Here is a 27,384-nt window from a genome sequence, read left to right on the forward strand (position 1 = left end):
CCGCTAGACGAAAGGGTTTTCCGTTTTGGAGGCGCTTCGTAAAACGAATTCCCCTATGGGGTTGCTTCGCAAGACGAAAAAAATATTGCATCCCCCCCCCGCGGTTTCCCCCCGCTTTTTTCGCCCTTTTCTTAAGCCGCTTAGCAGCTGTTCCGCTGATAAGCCGCTTAACAGCTGATCGCTGGAAGCCGCTTGACAGCTGTAGCGCTAATCCGCTAAGCTGTCAATGGGCTTGCTTCGCAAGACGAAAAAACCGCTATACGAAGAGCCTCACGGAACGGATTAATTTCGTCTTGCGAGGCACCACTGTATAAAGGTGTGAGAAACAAAAACTTTTTCCAGTGAAGAGGAATATGTGGTATTCGAGTATAAGGTGGAATAATTTTCTTTTCAGAAGATAACTTTTTATACAGCTTACTTTTTGTGTGATGCTTAGTTCCTTACAGCTCTCATCAAAGGCATGAAAACCTGCTAGAGAGAGCGGATCAGAAATGTTAATTTTATTTTGTTGTTGGAATCTTTTAAAAATTCTGAGTAGATAACTGATGTCTGTGCAAAGAATGGGGAGCCTGTGTCCCTCTCTCCAGATGTTGGTGTCGAACTCATATCTGCCCCAGTCACTATGGGAGTTGTAGTCCAACAATACCCAGAGGGGAACAAGTTCCCCATCCTTCGTCTGTATCTTTCTCTGTGCCTGTTTCCTTATGGAGATTATACTTGCAGATGGTGGATCCTTTCTCTGCCATGAATACTTCACCAATAGAAGTTTGCATCATCTTACATTTCTGTGCCATGTTTTAAAGTGTCAAAGTCAAAATTTAGATATTCAAAAGTGAAGATTGCTTTTAAGCTACCAATATATGATAGCAAATACTTTTCATTTTTCTTTGTCACAGCAAAACTTCAGTGATAAGCTTTACTACTGGTTTCTAGGCTAATTAATAACAGTGTTATAAAGAATTATCCAACAATTTAAGAGATGTTGCTTGCTTTTTGCCCCAAAACTCAGTACCCTTTTGTAAAAGGACTGGCAGAGGCCAGAGTGTAAGAGGGTCCTTAAAAAATACCATAGTAGGACTGCGTCCTTACTTTTCATTAACTCCTTTTTTATTTCCTTTCCCCTTGTGACCTTGGGCAAGGGGGGGGGGCTCTTCCTTCACTGTTGCTAGGAGGATAAAGGCATGTATTGCTCTCATCTATGAGGCTCAGCATCTATCCACCCTGTTACAGATTACTGCACACTTAAGAGGACAACCTCAGTTGTCCTGTTCACAAATTTTTGTCAGATGACCTTCACACTTCGGACATTTTCCTTGGTTTTATAGAATGTGCTCACATCGGTTTAAGACAGATGCTTTCTATTTTTCACATTTTCCCAAAGCTCATCTTAGCTTCAGCACCTCACATTGTGAGGATGTATGCCATGCCAATCAGAGACAAGAATGTTGATAATTTACCATGAATGGGCCTTCTAGATTGGCAGACAGATACATCGACAGCCGCATTCCTTCCTTCCCTCCCTCCCTCCCTCCCTCCCTCCCTCCCTCCCTCCCTCCTTTTGTGGTTGTCTCCCCTCTTTCAGGTCCACACTCTTACGTGGATGCGTCAAATTGTAGTCAGTCCCAGGTAGGCTGTTGAAGGAGTGGGGGGCTGCTTCTTGCCCCTCTGTCTCAGACAGCAAACTAGAATAGCAATTCCAGATACAGTCTAGTCGTGTGTGCGTGTGTGTGTTGGATCCCTCTGGAACAAGCTGCTGTGGGAACCTTGGAAGATAGTCAGTTTATTTAATGATTGATGCCAGCTTTTCAGAGTAGTTGATCTTGCCTGGATGTCACAGATGAAGGTCTAAGGAACTACACAGAGATATCAGCATAACCTGGTTGGAACTTCATGCTATCTACCAGGCCCCATTGGACTTCTTGGACTTAGTTGGAGATGTGTATTTCCATCTTTAAGCCTTTGTTCAGTTCCCCAAATGCTAAAGAATAAGGTTGCTAGAAAGTTCACTTCATAATTTTACACGAGCTAACTTGTCTTTCACCCGTAGTTGCATTGGTTCAGGCCAGGGAACACTACAGACCACTATGGAAACTTTTGCTAAAATTCCAGGATGTGAGGCAGGGACATTTTATTTGCATTTTTGTGCTAACTTTTGTATATTATATTTTATTATGCATTATAGTGTATATTGTCTTTTGTGGAAACTGACTGTTCATAATTCAACTTCCAGTTTTACTCTGCTGGGTTCTACTACCGAAGACTCTCAAAAGAGTAGCACTATTGGTATGGCTGGTTTGGTTCTGTCCCTGCTTTCATCCGCTTGGTTCCCACTAGATCTTTCTGCACACCAAGATGCTTTAATACTGGCTGGAAATCTGCTTGCAGGTAGGAAGAAAGTTCAGCAATGATGATTTAATCTTAATCAACAGCTTGCTGCTGTCACTCAGGGTCTCTCGTCTCATTCTTTCCTTTTCCATGCACTGGTAACATCTTATTTGGGCTGTTGCAATGTTTCGTGTATGAAAATGCCTTGAAGACTGTTAAGAAACTAATGTTTGGCAGAGTACAGTAGTGTGATTACAACCTGAGACCAGATATAGAAAACATTCAATTTTTGCAGTTACATGGGTGGCGCTGTGGTCTAAACCACTGAGCCTAGGGCTTGCCTATCAGAAGGTCGGTGGTTTGAATCCCCGCGATGGGGTGAGCTCCCATTGCTTGGTCCCAGCTCTTGCCAACCTAGCAATTCGAAAGCATGTCAAAGCGCAAGTAGATAAATAGGTACCGCTCAGCAGGAAGGTAAACGGCATTTCTGTGCACTGCTCTGGTTTCGCCAGAAGCAGCTTAGTCCTGCTGGCCACATGACCCGGAAAAACTGTCCGTGGACAAATGCCAGCTCCCTCGGCCAGTAAAGCGAGATGAGCTCCACAACCCCAGAGTTGTTCGCGACTGGACTTAACTGTCAGGATTCCCTTTTTATATAAGAGTTGGGATTTGATATCCTGCTTTTTCACTACCCGAAGGAGTCTCCAAGCGGCTAACATTCTCCTTTCCTTTCCTCCCCCACAACAAACACTCTGTGAGGTGAGTGGGGCTGAGAGACTTCAGAGAGAAGTGTGACTGGCCCAAGGTCACCCAGCAGCTGCAGGTGGAGGAGCGGAGACGCGAACCCGGTTCCCCAGATTACGAGTCTACCGCTCTTAACCACTACACCACACTGGCTCTCTATACTGGCTCTCTATACTAGTTATACAGTGGTGCCTCGCAAGACGAAATTAATCCGTTCCGTGAGGCTCTTCGTATAGCGGTTTTTTCGTCTTGCGAAGCAAGCCCATTGACAGCTTAGCGGATTAGCGCTACAGCTGTCAAGCGGCTTCCAGCGATCAGCTGTTAAGCGGCTTATCAGCGGAACAGCTGATAAGCAGCTTAGCGGCTTAAAAAAAGGAAGAAAAAAGCGAAAAAACCCCGCAGGGGGATGCAAGATTTTTTTCGTCTTGCGAAGCAACCCCATAGGGGAATTCGTTTTACGAAGCGCCTCCAAAACAGAAAACCCTTTCGTCTAGCGGGTTTTTCGTCTTGCGAGGCATTCGTCTTGCGGGGCACCACTGTACTAGTTACTGGTCCATTTCCAAGCACAATTAAAAGTTTTTTTAAACACATATATTTTAATTTTCTTTCTTCAATAAATAAAGCATTCAGATGACATCCTGCGTTTTACAACATATGCTTCAGTGGAGGTCTTTGGGGAAGCAACGTGCCCTGGGTGACACTGCCCTAATTTCATTGATCATTGATAGGGAAAAATAGATATATTAAAATGTGAAGATGGCACTATTTATACCTTGTTCCTAGCTCCCACCCCACCTCTTGTGCCCACCGGCCTGTGTGTGCTGTTGCTTAAAACGCCAAGTGGGGTACATAATAAGATCTAACTCATCTGTGATTTGAAGCTGCCTTATACTGAGTCAGACAATTGGTTCATTTTACTCAGTATTGTCTACACTCACTGGCAGCAGCTCTCCAGGGTTTTCTGTCAGGATCTCTCCCTACTGTACCTGGAGATCTGGTGATTGAACATAGAACTTTCTGCATGCAGTGATGTGTTCTACCACTGAGCTACAGTCCTTCCCCTAATAAGAGGAAGGCTTACTCATTTATCAGCCATGTGTTTTATACACACACACACACCATGTGTGATTATAGGTAGATAGATAGATAGATACATAGTGAACTCTGGTAAGGAACATTTACCTAATACATATTCAAGACTTCTTTAATATGTAATTAACTTAAGGAATTTGCTGCTTGTTGTGATTTCAGCTAGTGCTTCAAAATCTTTGAAAAACCCCTGGACTACTGAAGAGGACGCTAACTCTGGTGGTGCTAAACCGGAGGAGCCTTGGCCAGCTCTAGCAGACAGAACTCTTGTCGTTTTGGTAGAGCAAATTTTTTCCCATTTACTGAAGGTCGTTAATATTTGTGCTCATGTAATGGACGATGTTGTTCCTGGTTCAACAATAAAGGTATGGGTTTGTTTTTTTAGTGATATTGCTAAATACTTAAGCAGCAATAGTAGTATATGCTTTCCCCATTTCGTTAGGAATAACTGAAATGTCACAAAGTAGTGCAATTAAATAAACTCCAGTGTTGTCACTCGGCCACCCAGAGCCAAATTTGGAGGGCTGGGAGTGGCGAGAGAGTAAGGAAAAGTCCCATCAGATAAGCAGATGTTGCTTTTTATGGCATTGTAGTTGCTCTCAGTTAAAGGTATTACACTACTATTGTCTCAGTTAAACGCCACTATTGTTTATGGTTTTTTCATAATTAAAATAAATAGTTGAGTTAGATGCAGAAAGAGTTTCACCTGTTCTTTATAAAAGAATTTGATAGAATTAGGCTCTAAAGTTTTTTAAACACTTATCTGAAATGTAATGATTTGCAGTTTATGCCATTTATATGCTAAAATGGTTAATGCTAAGAAGATTACAGATTGGCATGTTCCTTCTTTTCCTGCAGCAATTTGTTAATGTGCATGGTGCTCTTTGGGAACATAGTTGATTTTTTTTTTTTACTAAGCATAGTTGTGTTTTGTTGTTTTTTACCGATACTTTTTTATAGGCAACTTTACCATCTCTAACAAATCCACCTTCTCTGAGTCCAATTCGGCGCAAGGGAAAAGAGAAAGATGTTGTTGAACAGACATCTGTACCAATGAGCCCTAAAAAGAGTAATGAAAACAGCCCAGGTAGGTAGGATGAGTCTGTCAAGCTACGCATAAAATAGCATATTAAAATTTTTGTATTTTCCAGTTCAGTTTTTCTCCCCCCCCCCCACTGTCCTATTTCTGCTTATATAGTACAATATTTGGAAACTCTGTATCTTTTTGTTGAGTTTTCTGACAAAGCTGTTTCTAATCTTGTAATTGTTTTATAGTCAGAATAATGGGTACACATGAAGCTGGCTCATTTATTAGGTTTTTCATAGCAGGCATAAGATGGTTAAATATAAAGGCCAGGTTTGCAAGTCACATTAAACCATCGTTTCTTTTTTTTAAAAATACAAAAAATACAAAACTATGATGTAAGTGATCAGCCTTGTGGAGTCCCCACCCCCTGCGGAAATTTGGTGAGTGTAGAAGGGTCTGCAGAGTGCAAAAGGGAGGAAGGAGAAGCCCCTTACACAAACAGAACCCTGCTCACACCATGTTGGACCTCTCCCTGCTTGATGTCTGCATTTGCACAGAATATGCTTACTGTGAGAAGGGAGTTATTTTTTTGTTTTCATTTTATTACGTGTTTTGTTTTCTCGTTTTTATTTTTCCGTTGTGAACTGCCATGGGATCTTTGAATGAAGGGCAGTATGCAGATTTAATTAATAATACTTTAAAAACAGGAGCATAGGGAAAAGGCAACCCCAAATGTCCAAAGTCCAACCTCCAAAGTTGGAAGGAACCCCAAATGTCATCTAGTCCAACCCCCTGCAATGCCGAAATCTCCACTAAGGCATCCATGACTGATGGCCATCCAACCTCTGCTTAGAAGCTTCCAGAGTCTACCACCTTCTGAGGGAGTCTGTTGCACGAACAGCTCTTACTGTCAGAAGGTTCAGTCAGAATCTCCTTTATTGTAAATTGAAGTCATTTGTTGCAGTCCTGCTCTCCAGATCAGGAGGAAATCAGCTTGTTCCATCTTCCATGGGACAGCCCTTTAGATATTTCAAATGCATATATACCGTATGTTTTGCTCCATAACACTCACTTTTTTCCTCCTAGAAAGTAAGGGGAAATGTCTGTGCGTGTTATGGAGCAAATGCCTACGGATGGCGGGGGGATCTGCTGCAGTTGTGAGCAGAGGATCCATGGTTCCCCTTCCTTCCCTCCTCCGTGGCTCGCTTTGAAACAGCAAAGCGGGAGAAGAGCCACTGAGTGGGGAGAAGAGAGGGACAGAGAGCCTGGTTACAAAGCACGGATCCACATGGATCCTCAGGATTTTTGCACTGGGTCACCCCAAATTCACCATCAGATCACATGTCTGTGGCCACAACATGAACCACAAAAATCATACATCCACTGTTTCGTTTAGAATATTTTTTTTCTTGTTTTCCTCTTCTAAAAACTATGTGCCTGTTATGGTCGGGTGCGTGTTATAGAGCGAAAAATACGGTATTTAATCCACAAAGTGATTACACAGAGAATCGCCGTCATCTCTGGAGGTCAGTTCTAAGAGTTTAACACTAATAGAAATATATATATTTTTCATTAACAAGCTCCCAGGCAAACTGATGCTTCGGGTCCTGTTCCAACAAGCAAATCATCAACACTGGGTAACTTCTATCACCTCCCTTCATATCTCAAGCTGTATGATGTTTTGAAAGCTACCCATGCTAACTATAAGGTACTATCTCCTCCTGCACTTAAATCTATCTTCCAAACATAGTGTGTCTGCATGCTCTGATGTTACTGAGTTAATTCATATTGTAAATTATATTTTCTTAGGGTTCCAAGTCATAGCTTAGTAGCAAGCATTAGAGAAGCATATTTTTGTTTGATTTCTTGAGCCCACTTGCTGCATAAAAACAACATACAGAATACCTAAATGAAGCATATTAAATTTAATCCACAAAATTAAATGAAGCACAGCCTTAGTTCCAAACCTTTTCCTGCTTAGCTTTCAGGACCATGGTTTTCCAGATTCTGAAGCTCCTCCATCCGTCTGGATGTCACCTTTCTTACTTTTCTAGCTTTGTTTCTATTTCTTTAACATAGACAAATGCAGTGAAATTAAGCAGATAAGGATTTCCCACTCCTTTTTCTTTCTGCGTGGAAATGCTTCAGTTCCTAAATTATTTTTTTAGTAGGTTCTGTTTTTGATAGCAATCCTATGCCTGCCTATTAGTCTGTTGATAAGTAGTTTGATGGGGTGTATTATCAGATAACTGGTTGCAGAGTTTTACAAGCTTGCTAAATGGTTATTATGCTCTTAATTTATTATTATTATTATTTTGTATCGGTGGATAAGGTTACACTGGATCTCCAGAACAGCAACGAAAAGTTTGGTGGATTTCTGCGGTCTGCTTTGGATGTTCTCTCTCAGACTTTAGAGCTTGCCACTCTTCAAGATGTTGGAAAAGTGGGTTAATAATTACTTGTAATGCTTTTTAATGACTGTGTCACTACATCAACTAGAGAAACAAGTCTTAATCATTTTACAAGTTATCCTCAGACTGGATGTGATGGTATATTTTGTTAAATAATTCCTGCCCCTATTGGTTGGTACCAGAAGTTGGCTTTAAAGATTTGGACTCCTATCCTGAGAACCCCTTCAACCTCTTCCGTCCATGCCAAGATTTTTTTTACATTTCTTTCTACTCTCAAATCCCCAAAAGTGGCTTAACAGGCAGCCTATCAGACTCTTATAAGAATGAAATGAGTCAGAAGTCTCAGTGTACATGCAAAGCTTGTTGGTAGTTCAATGGGCCATGATTTTTTACAGAATCTAGGAGTGTGTTTGTGTGCACACGTACACCACAATGATGTCAGTTGAACTTAAGTATATGTAAACAAAGCTACGATTTGCTCATTGTTGGATCTGCCTATTCTATTTGGGGATCAATGTGTCCACTGTTTCCAGACACAGTCCTTGTGTGTTGCATAATAAGCCATCCTTGAAACTCTGGAGAGCTTCCTTAGCAGTCTCCAGAGCAGTTGGAGAGGTGCTATTAGAGTAGCGGTGCAAATGAAAAATAGCACTGCTTTCCATTTCTGAATCATAGGAACAAAGGATGCTGCTTTTATACCAGGAGTAGGGAATCTCTGGCCCAGGGCCCAAATTTAACTCGCCATGGCTCACAATTTGGCCCGTGTGTGGCATCTGTTGTGGGGCAAGCAGAGACACAGATGGATTGGCTGCACAACTGCATTCCTCATGGGGAACTCGGATCACACGGCCAGTCCCTGCAGAAAGCAGAGTTGAAGTCCATGCCCATCAGCTGACGAATGTTGCCTCTAACCCTCCTGAATGGGTTGTGAGACTGCGTTTCCCCATTGGGAACCTGATCACGCAGTCAGTCCCTGCAGAAAGCACCTTTGCCAGCCCTACACTCAGCGCTTTGTGCTTAGGAAGTACAGGGCAAGGGATTTTGACAGCTGAGTGAGATAGCTGGGTGGCTAATGGACAGGTAAGCCCGCCCTCAGGGGTGGGGACGGATGACAATCTGGCCCGTTGGCCCAAAAGGTTCCCTGCTTTATACTGAGTCAAACCATTGATCCATCTACTTCAGTATTGTCTGCAGTGGCTAGTAGCTCTCCAGGATTTCAGACAGGGGTTTCTCCTATCCCTACCAGGGGATAGACTAGGGCCCCTTCTATATGCAAAGCAGATACTCTACCACTGTCCTTACAGATACCCTTAGATTTTAGGTATGCTTCACTCAGTATATGCCATCACAATCAAATGTTTAAAATACACAATTTTGAAGGACTATTTTACAAGTGTTTTCACTGATCTACTTGCTGAGGTAACATTACAGAATTACAATTACTTTATAAACGCCCATGTAAAGAAATACTCTGGGAGCTATGTCACTATTATCATTGATAACAATATTTATCCTTTGTTTTCTGTTCCCCTCCTGTTCCTTACTTTAATAGTTCAATATAATAAAATTGATGTGGCAATAACAAGCTCCTCACATCGTGTGTGTATGTGTGTGTGTAGCAGTACCTTTATAAATAAAGTCTGGCTAAACTGCAACTTTTTGAAATTTCTCTGTTTATAGTATGTTGAAGAAATTTTGGGTTATCTGAAATCCTGTTTCAACAGAGAACCAATGATGGCAACTGTATGTGTGCAACAGGTAAAAAGAAAAAAAGATTGTTTTCTTTCAACATTCTTAACCTTGTCTGAATTTGCCTAATTTCAGACTTCTTTTCCCATTTCCCCCTAGTTGCTAAAGACATTGTTTGGCACCAACTTGGCATCACAATACGATTGCTTGTCTTCAAATCCTAGCAGATCCCAAGGCAAAGCCCAGCGCCTAGGCTCTTCAAACCTGAGGCCCGGTCTTTATCATTATTGCTTCATGGCTCCTTACACACATTTTACACAGGCACTTGCTGACGCGAGCTTAAGGAATATGATGCAGGCTGAACAAGAACATGATACTTCTGGGTAAGAGTAACCTTTATCCTTTTATTTCAATCATATTCCTTTATTTACATTATATCTATCTATCTATCTATCTATCTATCTATCTATCTATCTATCTATCATCTATCTATCTATCTATCTATCATCTATCTATCCACACACACACACACACACACACACACACACACACAGCCCTTGTATGGAAAGATGAAGAGAAACAGGATATAATACACATTTTACTGCAGTCCTATGCATGCGTACTAAAAAATAAGTGCCCCTGTGTTCAGTGGAGCTCACTTCCAGATAATTGTGAATAGGATGACTGTTACAGTGCAGTCTTGTAGTTACCTACTCAGAAGTACGACCTCTTCAGTAGGACTTACTGCCATGTAAGGGACGTCAGTGGCACTGTGGCCTAAACCACCAGGCCTCTTGGGCTTGCCTAAGTTCAGAAGTCTTGCAGCCCAGGAAGTTAAAGCCATTCACATTAGCCAACACGTGGGCATGCAAGGAAGCTCACACATGTGCTGCGCTGCCAAGTTTCTGAGGACGCGGTCTCTACTCTTCTTTCCATGGGTTCATAGATTCAGCAACAGGAGTTCAGATTTACCGTTTAAAGTTGTAACTAGACCACACCAGTTGGACCCTCTGAAAACAGAAATTCGTTTTTTTTATGACACCCATAGATAAAGCTGATATTTTAAGGCCAGGAGCAGGAGGAAGGATTCAGAAGCCAAGCCCAAGCAGGTCACCTGTTAAATTATTTGCGTATTTACTGCACTTGTGGTGCTCCTCTTGTGTTGCACTATAAACCACTGCAGCCTAACCACAGGCCTTCTTGAAATTAGATCAGTTTATTACTATTACACTGACCCAGATACACTGACCAGATGTCTGGAAGCTGTGGCTGGATGGTTACGTGGGAGCCGGTTGAAGTTAAATCCTTCGAAGACAGAGGTCCTCTGGCTGGGACGGAGCGATATGGGATTGAGGGGGCAACTCCCATCTCTTGCGGGGGTGCATTTAGTGCCAGCATCGTCCGTTAAGAGTTTGGGTGTAATCTTCGATACCTCCCTCTCTATGGAGGCGCAGATTACAGCTATAACAAAGGCGGCATTTTTTCATCTCCGCCAAACTAAGCAGTTGGCTCCTTACCTCTCTCGCCCTGACCTAGCCACTGTGATCCACGCGATGGTCACCTCCAGACTGGATTATTGTAACTCGCTCTACGTGGGGCTGCCCTTGAGACTGACCCAGAAACTCCAGCGGGTGCAGAATGCCGCAGCGAGACTCCTTATGGGGTCTTCGCTGCGAGATCATATTCATCCAGTACTATACAAGCTGCACTGGCTCCCGGTGGAGTACAGGATCAGGTTCAAGGTGCTGGTTTTAACCTTTAAAGCCCTATACGGCCTAGGACCCTCGTACCTACGGGACCGCCTCTCCTGGTATGTCCCACAGAGAAATTTACGGTCTGCAAATAAAAACATCCTAAAGATCCCAGGCCACAGAGAGGTTAGGCTGGCCTCAACTAGAGCCAGGGCTTTCTTGGCCGCGGCTCCAATCTGGTGGAACGCTCTGTCACAAGAGACTAGGGCTCTGCGGGACCTGACATCTTTCCGCAGGGCCTGCAAAACAGAGCTGTTCCACCAGGCCTTTGGTCAGGGTGCAGCCTGACCCCCTCCTCTGGCAACCTGCACAGGATTTTGCTTGATGGTTGCCATTAATTTGATTTTAATTAATTTTATAATGAATGTTTTTAGAATGTTGAACTATTTTGACTGTTGTTAGCCGCCCTGAGCCCAGCTTTGGCTGGGGAGGGCGGGATATAAATAAAATTTATTATTATTATTATTATTATTATTATTATTATTATTATTATTATTATTAATATACCGACCTTCCTCCAAAGATCACAGGGTGGTTTCCACTACTCTGCAACAATATAGATATTCTAAAATAAATGTGCACTAATAATAAGTATTAATATTTGTTTTCTATAGGTGGTTTGATATATTGCAAAAAGTTTCTACCCAACTAAAAGCTGGCATGTCAAGTGCAGTGAAGAATCGTGCTGACAAGGTACGAGCAGAAATACATTTCTAAAACTGCTGCTTGTTGCATTTTATTCATTATGGTATTGATTGTTGTTGTTGTCACTGTTACATGGATTTTTATCATGTTTTAGCTGAAAGGAACAGAATTAGTTACATAAATGCAAGTATAAAGACAGAAATTTTCTGTGACAGCAGCAGACCTTTCTCTTTAAATGCAGGTCTGCTCCATTCACTGATACAGAGGCATGTAGATCAGAGGAGATAAACCTTCAGTTTGCTGTGGTTTCCTTTGCCACAGACACAAAATGCTTTACCTCCCCCCTCCCACCCCAAGCAGGGCTCACTTTCATTATTAGAGCTCAATTGAGGGGGGAATATTTTGCATTGCAAACCTGTGAACCACAGCAGTCCCTGCTTTATTCAAAAATCATGGAAGACTTGCCTATAAAGAAATGAGGTTGACATTTTTCATTCTAGTTTGACCTAAGTGTTTCTAAAAGTGTTTCTAGTTTGACCTAAGTATTTCTAAACCCTGTGCCAGCTTTTCTCAAAACAGATTTATTAGAATTATTGGAACTGGGCCTGTGATCATGACAGGAAACCTTTTGTCACTTTAGGTTGACAATTAAATGCAATATTTTCACACTGGAATCCAATTTAATTCCTGCATTTCCCCTTTTTCGTAGAATATTATTCATAATCACATTCGTTTGTTTGAGCCCCTTGTCATCAAAGCATTAAAACAGTATACCACAACAACATCTGTACAGCTGCAGAGGCAAGTTTTGGATCTTCTTGCACAACTGGTTCAGCTACGGGTTAACTATTGTCTTCTAGACTCCGATCAGGTAAGTCCTTCAGTTTCACTTATGTGGAACTGATTAAAGAGAAGTGGCCATTTGTGTTCTTACTCATATTGACATAATGTATGATTATAGACAAATAAGCTTGACTTATGACTTCAGTGGAGATGTAATTTGTGTTAAAGAAAAAAAATCATGTCCTTATTTTCTGAAACCTAATAATTTACTGTCCTTCTTGGTTTGGCTGACTGCCACTTCACCTCCTTTGAAATAAAGCATTGCTGCAGACTGTGCTATTGGATATACTGTAAATATGGTGGAAGCTTTTACTCAAAGCCATATTCATTGAATAACTTCAGGATCCTGAATGATGTAGAAAATGGCCTGTGTACTCCTGGAATACAGTGGTGCCCCGCTAGACGAATGCCTCGCAAGACGAAAAACCCGCAAGACGAAAGGGTTTTTCGGTTTTTGCGACGCTTCGCTAGACGATTTTCCCTATGGGCTTGCATCGCAAGACGAAAGCCCATAGGGAAATCTCGGGGACCTTTTTTTAAATGCTGGCGGTGGGGAGCAAAGCCTTTTCCCCCCCTCCGGACTTCAGAAGAGGTCCAGGAAGGCCGGCGGGGGCGAAAGGCTTTGCTCCCCACCGCCAGCATTTTAAAAGCGTCCGGGATAGCAGGGAAGCGCTTCCCGCTATCCCGGACGGCTTTTGAAGGCAGGCAGGGGGGGCAAAGACTTTTGCCCCCCCTGCCTGCCTAACCGGGGGCTTTTAAATCGCCCCGGGACTGTCCGGGGCGATTTAAAAGCCCCCGGACGGCTTTTGAAGCCTCCCCCCGCCGCCCGGCTTCGGGGCATCGTCCCGAAGCCGGGCGGCCGGGCGGGAAAGCCTCCCCCAGCCGCCCGGCTTCGGGGCATCGTCCCGATGCCGGGCGGTGGGGCAGGAACGCCTCCCCCAGCCGCCCGGCTTCGGGGCATCGTCCCGATGCCGGGCGGTGGGGCAGGAACGCCTCCCCCAGCCGCCCGGCATCGGAACGATGTCCCGAAGCCGGGCGGCCGGGCGGGAAAGCCTCCCCCAGCCGCCCGGCTTCGGGGCATCGTCCCGATGCCGGGCGGTGGGGCAGGAACGCCTCCCCCAGCCGCCCGGCATCGGAACGATGTCCCGAAGCCGGGCGGCCGGGCGGGAACGCCTCCCCCAGCCGCCCGGCTTCGGGGCATCGTCCCGATGCCGGGCGGTGGGGCAGGAACGCCTCCCCCAGCCGCCCGGCATCGGAACGATGTCCCGAAGCCGGGCGGCCGGGCGGGAAAGCCTCCCCCCCCGCCCGGCTTCGGGGCATCATCCCGATGCCGGGCGGTGGGGCAGGAACGCCTCCCCCAGCCGCCCGGCTTCGGGGCATCGTCCCGATGCCGGGCGGTGGGGCAGGAACGCCTCCCCCAGCCGCCCGGCTTCGGGGCATCGTCCCGATGCCGGGCAGTGGGGCAGGAACACCTCCCCCAGCCGCCCGGCTTCGGGGCATCGTCCCGATGCCGGGCGGTGGGGCAGGAACGCCTCCCCCAGCCGCCCGGCATCGGAACGATGTCCCGAAGCCGGGCGGCCGGGCGGGAAAGCCTCCCCCAGCCGCCCGGCTTCGGGGCATCGTCCCGATGCCGGGCGGTGGGGCAGGAACGCCTCCCCCAGCCGCCCGGCATCGGAACGATGTCCCGAAGCCGGGCGGCCGGGCGGGAACGCCTCCCCCAGCCGCCCGGCTTCGGGGCATCGTCCCGATGCCGGGCGGTGGGGCAGGAACGCCTCCCCCAGCCGCCCGGCATCGGAACGATGTCCCGAAGCCGGGCGGCCGGGCGGGAAAGCCTCCCCCCCCGCCCGGCTTCGGGGCATCATCCCGATGCCGGGCGGTGGGGCAGGAACGCCTCCCCCAGCCGCCCGGCTTCGGGGCATCGTCCCGATGCCGGGCGGTGGGGCAGGAACGCCTCCCCCAGCCGCCCGGCTTCGGGGCATCGTCCCGATGCCGGGCAGTGGGGCAGGAACGCCTCCCCCAGCCGCCCGGCTTCGGGGCATCGTCCCGATGCCGGGCGGTGGGGCAGGAACGCCTCCCCCAGCCGCCCGGCATCGGAACGATGTCCCGAAGCCGGGCGGCCGGGCGGGAAAGCCTTTGTCCCCCCTGCCTGCCTTCCCAGGGGCTTTTAAATCGCCCCGGACAGCGGAGAAGTCCTCCGCTGTCCCGGGCGATTTTAAAATGCCGCCCGCCAGAAGAGGTCGGGGGAAGGCTTTTTCCATAGGAACGCATTAATTGATTTTCAATGCATTCCTATGGAAAACCGTGCATCGCAAGACGAAAAACTCGCAAGACGAAGAGACTTGCGGAACGAATTAATTTCGTCTTGCGAGGCACCACTGTAGTGGGAAATATTTGCCTTCCTACTTATTCCAGAGGGCCGTCTCCTTCCCCGAAAAGTGTTTTGGCTGCTCCGTTATCATAGGCACATGTGTGGAAGGGGTAGGCAGGGTCAAACAGGGGTGCCGTGTTCCTACCACTTCAATTGCTCGTTCTTAGTTTTCTCAGGTTTTCTTTGGTTGTGGTTACGTTTTCCCTTCCCACCCCCACTCCTGACCTTGTATACTTCTAATGGAGGAAACTGTTTCATTGCCAATTCTGGACTAGATAACCAGGAAGCTTCTTCCCCTAAGTGGTGCCAGAAGTGACCCTGTCTTCATGTGCAGAGAAACTGACCACGGCATTGGCAGGAAAAGGGAACTTTATAGTAAATTTTTAAACACATTTGGCAACTGGAATATTGGTCGCTACAAGAATTGTTCATTTTCTTTTTAACATACAGGCGGTGACCTAACATACAGGCAGTGACCATTTTGCACACATCCAAAAAATGTGCAACCACTGCCACACGAGTCTGATGGGGGTGCGTGCGCTAGGAACGAGCCCCATGTAAATTGTATTTGTGCAATAATATGTACAGTATGTGGAGTCATATGAACAGCAAGTGGTTGTTTTAAAAAGCCTGATCAGGTGTTTAATCCCAATGCACATTAAGTGTTTTGACTTGTTAAACTTTTGGTGGGGCATAAATTAATGCAGATTTTTTTGGTTTGTTTGCAGGTTTTCATTGGATTTGTGCTAAAGCAGTTTGAATACATTGAAGTGGGACAGTTCAGGTATCAATGAAGTCTCATACAGGCCTGCGGAATTATATGTATAAAAATTTGAATGCAGGCCCAATTTTTAAATGATTTTCATTTTTCCAAAAATTGCTTCCTCGTGGCAATTGGGGGTAGATGGGAAATTACTTCCCTGTTAGAAGACATCTGAAGGCAGCCCTGTTTAGGGAAGCTTTTAATGTTTAATAGGTTATTGTATTTTAATGTTCTGTTGGAAGCCACCCAGAGTGGCTGGGGAAGTCCAGCCAGATTGGCGGGGTATAAATAATAAATTATTATTATTATTACTATTGCAAGACCTCCCCCCCTTTCTGCACCATAGCAGTTGTGTCCCTAAATGGGGAGCATGGGCACAGATCCCCTCCCCATCCAAGTAGGTAAGGGTAATACCACTTAATTTGCTTTCAGTGGTGCTGACATGTCATCAGATCTGGGTATGTAGCATCATTATGTCATCGCAATGTATGATCCATAATTGGCTGAGATCATGCGATGGGAGAGGAAAATGGCATCAAAAGGACACAAAAACAGTGGTTGTCTTTTTCATTTTTAAAAATGGGATGCCATCCTCCCACAACCAAGAAATTAGATCATGGGGATAATCTTCTCTCATTGCTCTGCATTTAGGAATACAGTGGTACCTCGGGTTAAGTACTTAATTCATTCTGGAGGTCTGTTCTTAACCTGAAACTGTTCTTAACCTGAAGCACCACTTTAGCTAATGGGGCCTCCCGCTGCCGCCGCATGATTTCTGTTCTCATTCTGAAGCAAAGTTCTTAACCCGAGGTACTATTTCTGGGTTAGCAGAGTCTGTAACCTGAAGCGTATGTAACCTGAAGCATGTGCTACCTGAGGTACCACTGTATTTAAATTATAGAGTTATTAGTCTTAAGATTCTTTTGTCATTAGCAGAATCTAGTTCTCAGCTGTTTGAGCCTCCAAAACTGAGTGGTCCTCCTCCTTATGGAAGTTTCAGAAGTCTCTTAAAATATTTCTCTTCCTTTCTCTCTCTCTAGGGAATCAGAAGCAATTATTCCTAGTATCTTTTTCTTCCTGGTGTTGTTGTCTTATGAGCGCTACCACTCCAAACAGATAATTGGAATTCCTAAAATTATTCAGCTCTGTGATGGGATAATGGCCAGTGGAAGGAAAGCCGTTACACATGGTAATTAAAGAGTAAAGTTGCAAAACTAATGTTCGGTATATCAAGTGCTAAAAAGTTGTAAGGGTTTTGTGGCACTGGATTTGAGAATTATTCCAATCATTATAAAAAATTGCAGGAGAGTTTATGTGCTTTCTTTGCATCCTGCCTTTTCCTCCTTTCAATAAGGGACTTTATGCAAGAAACTTTTCACTACCAGTTGTTGACCTATTCAAGAAATACTCTTCTATTGGGAAGAATATTTTTGTCACTGTAACTGTGTTAACTAGGTTCTTTGCCATCTGGGTGTGTGGTTATTCTTTATTTACAAGAGCTAGATCATCTTAACCGTAAGCTTTTGTTTCTTGCACTAAGTAGAGATAAAAGGCTTGGCTTCTGAAGCCTTCCCCTTACTCCTGGCCTTAAAATACAAATGTCATAAAAAACACACATTAAAGATACATTAGTCCTAAGGTTTGACAGCAGAACGTCTATAGTTAAGAGTTTATATGTTTTAGTTCTGTTACATTTTAATTTAAAATTGATATTGTACCTTCTTTTGTAGCGATACCTGCTCTGCAGCCCATTGTTCACGACCTGTTTATATTAAGAGGAGCAAACAAAGCTGATGCTGGGAAAGAACTGGAGACGCAAAAAGAAGTGGTTGTCTCAATGTTGTTGAGGCTTATCCAGTACCATCAGGTAAACTGTGGGCATTCTTGTAGGCTAATTAGTATGTCCATTTTTGTTTAGAATAGTTTGGGTTGAAGGTCTTGAATTCCATGTTATGTTCCTTTCTGTGGCAGTCTTCCAGTACCTTGTATATTTTTTCTGTAGGAAAAAAATTCTAATACATTTCTATATTTTTTATTCTTGGTTTGAAATACTTTTATCTGCCTCTTGATTGTAAGGGTTTCAAGGTAACTTAAGAATCAATAACATCAATAAAAAACAATTTGAATAAAATATCATAATATTTCATATTTAATGTAAACTACTGAAAGAGGATCAGTATTAAAATAGCAAAATTAATTATAGTCAGTCACTGAATGCTTGAGGAGTGCTTGTTTTGTATTTTATTTTATTGTTTGTTTGTTTGTTTATAATTTTGTTTATTTATTTGTTTTATATTTTGTTTCTTTATATATTTTGTTTCTTTATTTGTTTACTTTTGTTTATATATATTTATATTTTTAGGTTTGTTTATATTTTTTTGTTGCTTATTTGTATTTTTGTTTATTAATTGATTGGCACCATGTGTCTCTTGAGTGCACACAAGTGGGGAGCTACCTTATACATTACAATGCATTATAGGAAACATGGGGACCACTATGAAAAAAGCAGCCGTGGGTTGAGTTCTCCCTTTCTATTTCTCTCTCTTTTTTGCTGAGGCTGACACAGAAACACTCTGTGTAATGACCTGAAGAAATTAATATTTCATTTTGGGGAGAAAAGAACATGGGAAATGCTAGAACATTTCTGTCAGACAAGCAGGCAAAGAGAACTGAAAGGAATAGTTTTCTAATGATATAAAGGAATGTGTCATGTTCTGAGATTTTTATTCATCTTCAGGTGCTGGAGATGTTCATCCTAGTATTGCAGCAGTGTCACAGAGAGAATGAGGACAAATGGAAAAGATTATCCCGACAGATAGCAGACATCATTCTCCCAATGTTGGCAAAACAGCAGGTTAAAACTCCTAGTTACCTAAACTAATATATGTTTATATGTTCCACTGTTTGTTTGCAATATGTGGTGTTTCAACTTCCAGTGCGCTTGTTAAGTGTGCTGCAAGTGAAACAACAGGCAAACTTGTAGCATCTTAAAGACTAACAAATTTCTTATGATGAATTAAAATCCAGCAGTTTTTACTGCAGTCTCCTTTGGAAGTTCCTTTGTTCCAGGATAGCCACCTTAAGGTCAATTAATAGATTAAGTTCAAATAAATAAATAACCCTGGGATCATGAAATATCTCTCTGCTGGTTTTTATGTATTGTCTTTGTTGATGTCAGGCTTGTGCCCGTTTGGGGGCTGGCAATCTGGCAGCGTTTGATGGGGAAGTGGCAGTTCCAGCCACCCAGTCCCTCCTGTGATGGGTGTCCCCATGGGGTCAGATGGGGAGGGCACAGGCTTGTTGCTCAAGATGCAGCTGTGGCTCCACATGTGGGAGCAGACTCGCACTCTCCAACACAGCGCATGTCCACAAGTTCCAATAAGCCATGGGAGGCTTGTGCATAAGCTTGCCGTGCCATGCCTTAAAAAGCTTTGCTGGTGACTGTGAGAACTCATTGAGCAAAGCTTCCTTATGCTTTTGAACTTTTCTTGCTTTGATCTTGAATTCCTTGAAAAGCCAATGCAATTCTGGGCTGCATCAATAGGAGTATAGCATCTAGATCAAGGGAAGTAATAGTGCCACTGTATTCTGCTCTGGTCAGACCTCACCTGGAGTACTGTGTCCAGTTCTGGGCACCACAGTTCAAGAAGGACACTGACAAACTGGAACGTGTCCAGAGGAGGGCAACCAAAATGGTCAAAGGCCTGGAAACGATGCCTTATGAGGAACGGCTAAGGGAGCTGGGCATGTTTAGCCTGGAGAAGAGGAGGTTAAGGGGTGATATGATAGCATGTTCAAATATATAAAAGGATGTCACATAGAGGAGGGAGAAAGGTTGTTTTCTGCTGCTCCAGAGAAGCGGACACGGAGCAATGGATCCAAACTACAAGAAAGAAGATTCCACCTAAACATGAGGAAGAACTTCCTGACAGTAAGAGCTGTTTGACAGTGGAATTTGCTGCCAAGGAGTGTGGTGGAGTCTCCTTCTTTGGAGGTCTTTAAGCAGAGGCTTGACAACCATATGTCAGGAGTGCTCTGGTGGTGTTTCCTGCTTGGCAGGGGCTTGGACTCGATGGCCCTTGTGGTCTCTTCCAACTCTATGATTCTATGATTCTATGAACTTTGCCGGCAGCTTCTAGCCTGGTGAGCGTCACCAGTTCCCATTACCCAGTCAGAGGTTTGAGGCTACTCTAGCCTTGTCACCGAGTCTTCCTTATATCTTCCTTACTAAATATATCTTCCTTACTTTCAAGTAGGAGCCCCTGTTGTCGTGTTTTGAGCAAGAGCCAGGGCATACAGGACTTTTAGATATATAGGGGGTGTTATCCAACTAAGTCAAACTCAGAGCAGTCCCATTGAAATCAGTGTCATGTCTAACTCTTTAAGTTCACTGATTTCAGTGAGTCTACTCTGAATATTGTTTACAAGAAACCCACAAGGCTTCAAAATTCCAAATGCGTGAAATGTTTAAATACAGCGAACTCCCCCTTTACTCGGGGAGTCATTGTTTGTGTCAGCGGTCCCACATAAGCCCGTTCCGCCAAAAGGGGCCCACATGTCAGCAGTCGTGCATCAGTTGGGACGTGTGCCACATGGTTGCTGCCTGTATGTGGCAAGTGTAAATCAGTAACTTCATAAAGTCAGGTAAATTTCATATCATGATTGTATGCACCATAGGCCTGCCTTGCTGATGCTCCCAGCTCTTTATCTTTTTTTGTGAAAAAGTTGAATGTACATTCATGGTATGCTTTAATGCCATGCTGAGGTTTGTGTTAGAAAGACTAAGCCTTAGAATTCTGTCTGATTAGGTTGCTCTCAGAAATTAGAAATGAGTTCAGCATTTATTTATTTTTATTGTTATTTAACTGACTTTGTAGATTTTTGACATTATCATCATCATCATTATTAGAAAAAAGCTAAAAATGGGGGGAACTATCATTAAAAACAATTAAACATAATAATGTTGGTGGTGACAAAAATGGGATTTATGTTTTGTTTTTTTATAGATGCATATAGATTCTCACGAAGCTCTGGGGGTATTGAACACTTTATTTGAAATTCTGGCACCATCAGCCCTCCGACCAGTGGACATGCTTTTAAGGAGCATGTTTGTGACTCCCAGTACATTGGTAAGTATCATTTTTTTACCTGGCAAGATGTGAGTGGAAAATCACGGAAACCTAAAGCAATCTGGTAAAAAAAAATGGAAGGGGGAATCATACACTCCTGTCCCCATCAGTATTTTCAACTTTACGTACAATTTGTTGATTGATTGCATTTATATACTACCTTTCTGCCAAGGCAGTTTACAATTTAAAAATACTAAAATAAATAAAAAATGTTGGCCCTTGGAGGGGAAGGGAGGCAGTTCAATTTGGGCAGGCCCTGGTGTTGTCGTCTTCCTTCATCGCTTTCCTTCTTTTGGGCTTTTTCTCTCATTGGTAGGCCTCTGTGAGCACTGTGCAATTATGGATATCTGGCATTCTTGCCATTCTTCGCGTTTTGATTTCACAGTCGACAGAAGACATTGTTCTTTCTCGTATTCAAGAGCTCTCCTTCTCACCATATTTAATCTCATGCAAAACAATTAACAGACTACGAAATGGTGAAACCATTCTTACCTCAACTCACGAACAAACTCTGGAAGAGCAAGATAAATATCTGCCTGAAGAGACATTTTCTAGGTTAGTCATTTTTTGTTGTTGTACAATTTCCATACTGGGATAAAGTGTGTATTTATTAGAAAAGGAGACCTGAGACATCCTAGAATTTTATAGTAACCCAACAATGAAATCTTACTACGGGCAAATAGAAGTTATGTATTTATTGTGTCCATACATTTGTGTGTGAGCTTATGGGATTCTTTTTCCTCCCCAGGGCTGTGTTGACAAATAGATCTTAACCCTATTTTGTTCTTTACTTGGGGATTTACCGTATTTTTCCTTCTATAACACGCAGATTTTTTCTCCTAAAAAGGAAGGGGAAATGTCTGTGCGTGTTATTGAGCGAATGTGTGGTCCCTGGAGCCAAATGGCGCGAGGGGAGGCAAAAAAAATCAGGCAAAAATCAAATCGCGCGTCTCGGAGAAGGGAAACCTGAAAAGAGGAAGCGGCTGCTTTCCTGCATTCTGCCTCAGGGTCTTACTGCCCACCCACCTCTGTTTCCTTGCTGTGTTTGCTCAAACGGAACAAAGAGCAGGGAAAGCCCCTCCCCTCCAGGCAAGCAGAGGGGAAAGCAGAGTGTCGTCTCTGTGCTCCGGTGCTGCTGAAAACATGCAGGAGGGAGAGAGAGAGAGAGCGCGCGCACGAGCTGGCTGGCTTGGGTGGGTAGGTGAGGGAAAACTTTTGCCTTCCTTTCCTCCCTCCCGTTATACCCCTCTCCTGCATTCTTAGCCAGCTGCTTCTCTGCACACCCCTCGTGCTCCTTGTCCGTTCTGTGTTTTTCCTTCCCTCCCCACTTAAAATGTGGTTAAAAAGCATGGATCCACATGGATCCTCAGGATCTTTGCATTCGGTCACCCCAAATTCACCATCAGATCACATAGCGTGTCCATGGCTACAGCCTGCCCCCCAAAAATCACGCACCCACTGTTGCCTGGGGCTGCAATGGTGCAAAAACGTGGTTACAAAGCATGGATCCACAGGGATTCTCAGGATTTTTGTATTGGGTCACCCCAAATTCACCATCAGATCACATGTCTGTGGCCACAGCATGAAGCACAAAAATGATACATCCACTGTTTCATTCAGAATGTTTTCCCCCTTGTTTTCCTCCTCTAAAAACGATGTGCGTGTTATGGTCAGGTGCGTGTTATAGAGCGAAAAATACGGTACATGATGCTTTGTAAAACTCCCTCTCCCTAGGTTCTTGTTGCAGTTAGTGGGGATCCTCCTGGAAGATATCACTACCAAACACTTGAACGTGGATATGAATGAACAGCAGCACACATTCTATTGCCAAGAGTTGGGCACATTGCTTATGTGCTTAATTCATACCTTCAAATCAGGTATTGCCCTTCAGATAATGTGTCTTACATTATTGTGTCAGCCATTAAAATACAGTGGTACCTTGGGTTAAGTACTTAATTCGTTCCAGAGGTCCGTTCTTAACCTGAAACTGTTCTTAACCTGAAGCACCATTTTAGCTAATGGGGCCTCCCGCTGCTGCCGCGCCGCCGGAGCACGATTTCTGTTCTCATCCTGAAGCAAAGTTCTTAACCTGAAGCAATATTTCTGGGTTAGCGGAGTCTGTAACCTGAAGCATATGTAACCCGAGGTACTACTGTAATGCCTTTACTTTGGATTTACAGTAGCACCTCGGGTTACGTTGCCTTCGGGTAACGTAAACTTCAGCTTGCGAAAGTGGCAAACCCGGAAGTATTTGACCGGGTTTCGCCCCACGCGCATGCGCAGAAGCAGTCTACCACCGCATGCATGTGCAGAACAGTGATCCTCAGGTTGCTTAAACCCAGGGATCCAGCTGGACTGTTCGCAACCGGAGGTACCACTGTGTTTTGGAATGAATCCCATTGAACAGTTCTGTTTCCGTTGTACCTGAATTTAAAAACTTGCTTTTTAAATGGTACTGTTTGATTATGGTAGTTCCCCTGAGAAAATTAGAGTTCAAAACCTTTCAAATTGAGAGAGAGAGATAGCTTAGTTGGTAGAATGTGAGACTCTTAATCTCAGGGTCCTGAATTCCAGCCCCACGGTGGAGAAAAAGATTCCTGCATTTCAGGAAGTTGGACTAGACGCCCCCCCCCCAACTCTTACTCTGTTATTCTATGAAATGAACTAGCGCTGTTGGGGTGGGGGGACTCTGCCACCCATAGGTTGGTGCACCCAATGGGCCCTCTGCCCCACAGCTGGACTTCAAAACAGATTTCTGTTAGTACCAGTAAGGGCCTTCTTTCAAGCCTAAATGCAGTGTGTGTATCACAGCTGAGGAAGGTTTCAGTTTAGGATAATCTCTGAGTTCTCCTTGGAGAGGTTTATGCCAGAAGGGGGGGGGCACACAATTATGCAGTCATGTCCCTTAACAAAGGGTAGTCTTGTACAGTGGTGCCTCGCAAGACGAAATTAATTCGTTCCGCAAGTCTTTTCGTCTTGCGAGTTTTTCGTCTTGCGAAGCACGGTTTCCCATAGGAATGCATTGAAAATCAATCAATGTGTTCCTATGGAAACCGCCTTCAGACCAGGTCCGGGGACAGTATGTCCCCCGACCTCTTCTGAAGGCCGGCGGGGGGGTGAAAGTCTTTGCTTCTCTGTTCTGAATGTTGGCAGTGGGGAGGAAAAACCCTCCTCCCACCGCAAGCCCCGGGAACAGAGGAGAAGCCCTTCGCGCCTTGTCCTCTGTTCCCGGACCTCCCACCGCAAGCCTTAGGACAGGTCCGGGAACAGAGGAGAAGGCGCGCTGCGCTTCCCCGCTGTCCCCGGAGATTTCCCTATGGGCTTTCGTCTTGCGAAGCAAGCCCATAGGGAAAATCGTCTTGCGAAGCCGCTAAAAAATCGGAAAACCCTTTCGTCTTGCGGGTTTTTCGTTTAGCAAGGCATTCGTCTTGCGGGGCACCACTGTATCTGTATCTGGGCCTCATTGTTTTCCACTGATCATGTTTTGAAGAAAACACTCAGTGATATTTGGAGAGCTTTGCATTTTGCCAGGATAGGGTATGACTAATTACAGTGAAATGCACTGCTAAAAATCAGTCAAAAAAAGATCCTAGGTGTACTTTTTAAAGTTTTTTTCTGGAAGCATGATACTTAGAAACTTCATTAACTAAGAAATATTTAAAATTAAGATTGATAAGAATTAAATATTTTAGTGGCCTAAACCATGAGTTGTCAAATGGATCTCTGTTACAATGTGCTATTTCTAATTTTGTTTGGGTTTTTAAAAACCGTTTTCACTGTTTTAGGAATGTTCAGAAGAATCACAGCTGCAGCTACTAAGCTCTTTACAGGAGATGAGTCAGATGGTGATTTCTACACCCTTAAAAGCTTAAATGATCTCGTTCAGTCCATGATACCTACACATCCTTCTTTAGTCCTCCTGTGGTGTCAAATCTTACTACTTGTTAATTATACTAACTGTAGCTGGTGGTCAGAAGTGCATCAGACTCCAAAGTAAGACTATTTTTCATAGTGGTAGAAGTATCTTGTTAAGCATTTTTGTGTGTTTATATTGTAAACGGCCCTGTGATCCTCAGATGAAGGGTGGTACATAAATTTAATAAATACAAATTGTCCATAGTTCATTCAAGTAGAGTCCTTAATAGGGGTTGGCAACCTTCAACCCAAAGCTATCAACTTTTCCCTTTTCTTGCGAGGAATCCTGTTCGGAATAAGGGAATTTCCCTTTAAAAATGGGAAACGTTGACAGCTATGCTTCAGCCCATAGTATGACTTCACTTGTCCCTGGCCTAATTTCAGAAGACCTCTGCTAGTAATCACTGTACCTCTAGGAAGAGGGATCTGTTATCCCTTGGCCCTCTGGGTGGAGAGGAAGACAGGAAGGTGTCAGAGAGTACAGAAAAGGGTGACTAGTTACCTATGGTCCTGCCCACAATTGCCATCAGCCCTGCCCACAACTGCAAGCAGCATGCAACTTCAATTTCTGATTTTGCCTGCTTCGAAGTGGTCCCCCACCCTCTGTGTGTCTCTCTTCCTCTACTCTTTAATAATAATAATAATAATAATAATAATAATAATAATAATAATAATAATAATTTATTATTTATACCCCGCCCATCTGGCTGGGCCTCCCCAGCCACTCTGGGCGGCTTCCATAAAAACCAAAAATACAGTAAAATATCACACGTTAAAAACTTCCCAGATCAGGGCTGCCTTAAGATGTCTTCTGAATGTCAGGTAGTTGTTTATCGCTTTGACATCTGCTGGAAGGGCGTTCCACAGGGTGGGCGCCACTACCGAGAAGGCCCTCTGCCTGGTTCCCTGTAGCTTTGCTTCTCGCAATGAGGGAACCGCCAGAAGGCCCTCGGCGCCGGACCTCAGCGTCCGGGCAGAATGATGGGGGTGGAGACGCTCCTTCAGGTATACTGGACCGAGGCCGTTTAGGGCTTTAAAGGTCAACACCAACACTTTGAATTGTGCTCGGCAACATACTGGGAGCCAATGTAGGTCTTTCAAGACCGGTGTTATATGGTCTCGGCGGCCGCTCCCAGTCACCAGTCTAGCTGCCGCATTCTGAATTAGTTGTTGTTTCTGGGTCACCTTCAAAGGTAGCCCCACGTAGAGTGCATTGCAGTAGTCCAAGCGGGAGATAACCAGAGTATGCACCACTCTGGCAAGACAGTCCGCAGGCAGATAGGGTCTCAGCCTACGTACCAGATGGAGCTGGTAAACAGCTGCCTTGTTTGTCCTTATCTGGGTGTCTCGTAGTATGTAATTTATTTATTTTTAAAGGGATCTTGCTTGTTAATCTGTGTGTATTTTTCTTGTTGCTGTTGCCTGTCTGCCATTTTGTTTCCCCCTGTTCCTCCTATTATTCCATTTTACTTGTTAGCCCTTTCTCTTGGGGGTAGGGGTGGGGGTCAGTGAAGATGTTTGTCTGGTGACTCCCGCCGCCACCACTCTTCTCAGTTTACTAAAAGAGGATCTAGGATAGCTCCGCCAGGTCCCTTCTCTTCCTCTCAGCTTGTACAGAGGGGCTTAGATAATAGAAGACTTGTCCACCTCGCGGCTTTAGAAGAAAATGATAAATTAACTGCATAACGAGGGGTTATTGTTCAAACTGGAATCAAGTTTGACAGTGTTGTTTTCTGGAAATCAAAGTCTCCATTTAGGAGTAAAAATATTACCTCTCTCTCCCTTTCCTTCCCCCCCCCACCCCCGCAGAAGGCACAGTCTTTCCACTACAAAATTGTTTAGGCCTGAGAAACATGGAGATGACATTGAAGCAGATTCTGAATCCAAACTTGGTATGTGTAATCGAGAGATAGTCCGAAGAGGAGCACTCATCCTTTTTTGTGATTATGTGGTAAGTTTTGAATTATTCAAAATAATGCTGCTGCCCCTCCTATGGCAATGACCTACTTTTAATTTTGTGTATTTTGTCTGTGAACATTTTGTGTGTAAACTAGTCGGTTGTGGTGATTATTTACTTACTATTATTATCCTATTCACATGTAATTGTGATTGAAAACTCTTCTGGGCAGAGACCTGTTGCCTTATGCTGTTAAGGTCCATGTACACTGTGTTGCTGCTAGATAAATAATAACTCCCAGAAAATACCTTTAGTGATTTTGATGCATAATCTTGCATATAAACATTTTATGTATTTGTGGCACTGCCAATTTCTGTACTTTCTTCATTCCCAATTCTCTGCTTTCTGACAGTTATCCGTTTTGGACATCAGAGTGTCAGGATCAGGCACTCTGCTTAAACATAGTGTGGAAGTTTAACCTTTTATTTACAAAAATTGAACAGGTCTCTGCCCTAGACAGCTTCTTAAAGTTGTTGGACATTTCAGTATTTCCATCCCACCACCCCCCATCCCTGAAAATGTAAATATATGCATTAGCTAGTTTCTTATCAAACCTAAATTTCTTTTACTACTTTAACAGCATAAAATGCATCATTTTAACTTGGCATATAAAATTATGCTTCTTGGCATATTTATTAAATTCACAAGTAATTTTATGTATATTTATTTAGAAATAATACTCAGTCCCAAGAAAGCCATCATCAGATAGTAGCCTCAAAGTTATAAAT

The 27,384-nt window shown here is 44.0% G+C and overlaps 1 protein-coding gene across 2 annotated transcripts in view; it reads left to right on the forward strand.

Moving 5' to 3' along the window:
* Positions 1-27,384, forward strand: part of HTT (huntingtin) — a 115,526-nt gene that overhangs the window by 40,932 nt on the left and 47,210 nt on the right. For both annotated transcript variants that reach the window (XM_081925528.1, XM_081925529.1), the window contains 18 exons: positions 2,231-2,385; positions 4,321-4,523; positions 5,119-5,245; positions 6,766-6,893; positions 7,518-7,628; positions 9,277-9,354; positions 9,445-9,668; positions 11,651-11,729; positions 12,391-12,552; positions 15,621-15,676; positions 16,696-16,844; positions 17,386-17,522; positions 18,393-18,509; positions 20,662-20,784; positions 21,101-21,339; positions 22,519-22,661; positions 24,570-24,777; positions 26,509-26,650. In XM_081925528.1, the coding sequence (XP_081781654.1) occupies positions 2,231-2,385; positions 4,321-4,523; positions 5,119-5,245; positions 6,766-6,893; positions 7,518-7,628; positions 9,277-9,354; positions 9,445-9,668; positions 11,651-11,729; positions 12,391-12,552; positions 15,621-15,676; positions 16,696-16,844; positions 17,386-17,522; positions 18,393-18,509; positions 20,662-20,784; positions 21,101-21,339; positions 22,519-22,661; positions 24,570-24,777; positions 26,509-26,650 (2,581 nt within the window). The remainder of the gene's footprint in view (positions 1-2,230; positions 2,386-4,320; positions 4,524-5,118; positions 5,246-6,765; positions 6,894-7,517; positions 7,629-9,276; positions 9,355-9,444; positions 9,669-11,650; positions 11,730-12,390; positions 12,553-15,620; positions 15,677-16,695; positions 16,845-17,385; positions 17,523-18,392; positions 18,510-20,661; positions 20,785-21,100; positions 21,340-22,518; positions 22,662-24,569; positions 24,778-26,508; positions 26,651-27,384) is intronic.

Source organism: Podarcis melisellensis, assembly GCF_964234715.1.
Source record: "Podarcis melisellensis genome assembly, chromosome: 9".
In the NCBI taxonomy this organism is placed as follows: domain Eukaryota; kingdom Metazoa; phylum Chordata; class Lepidosauria; order Squamata; family Lacertidae; genus Podarcis; species Podarcis melisellensis.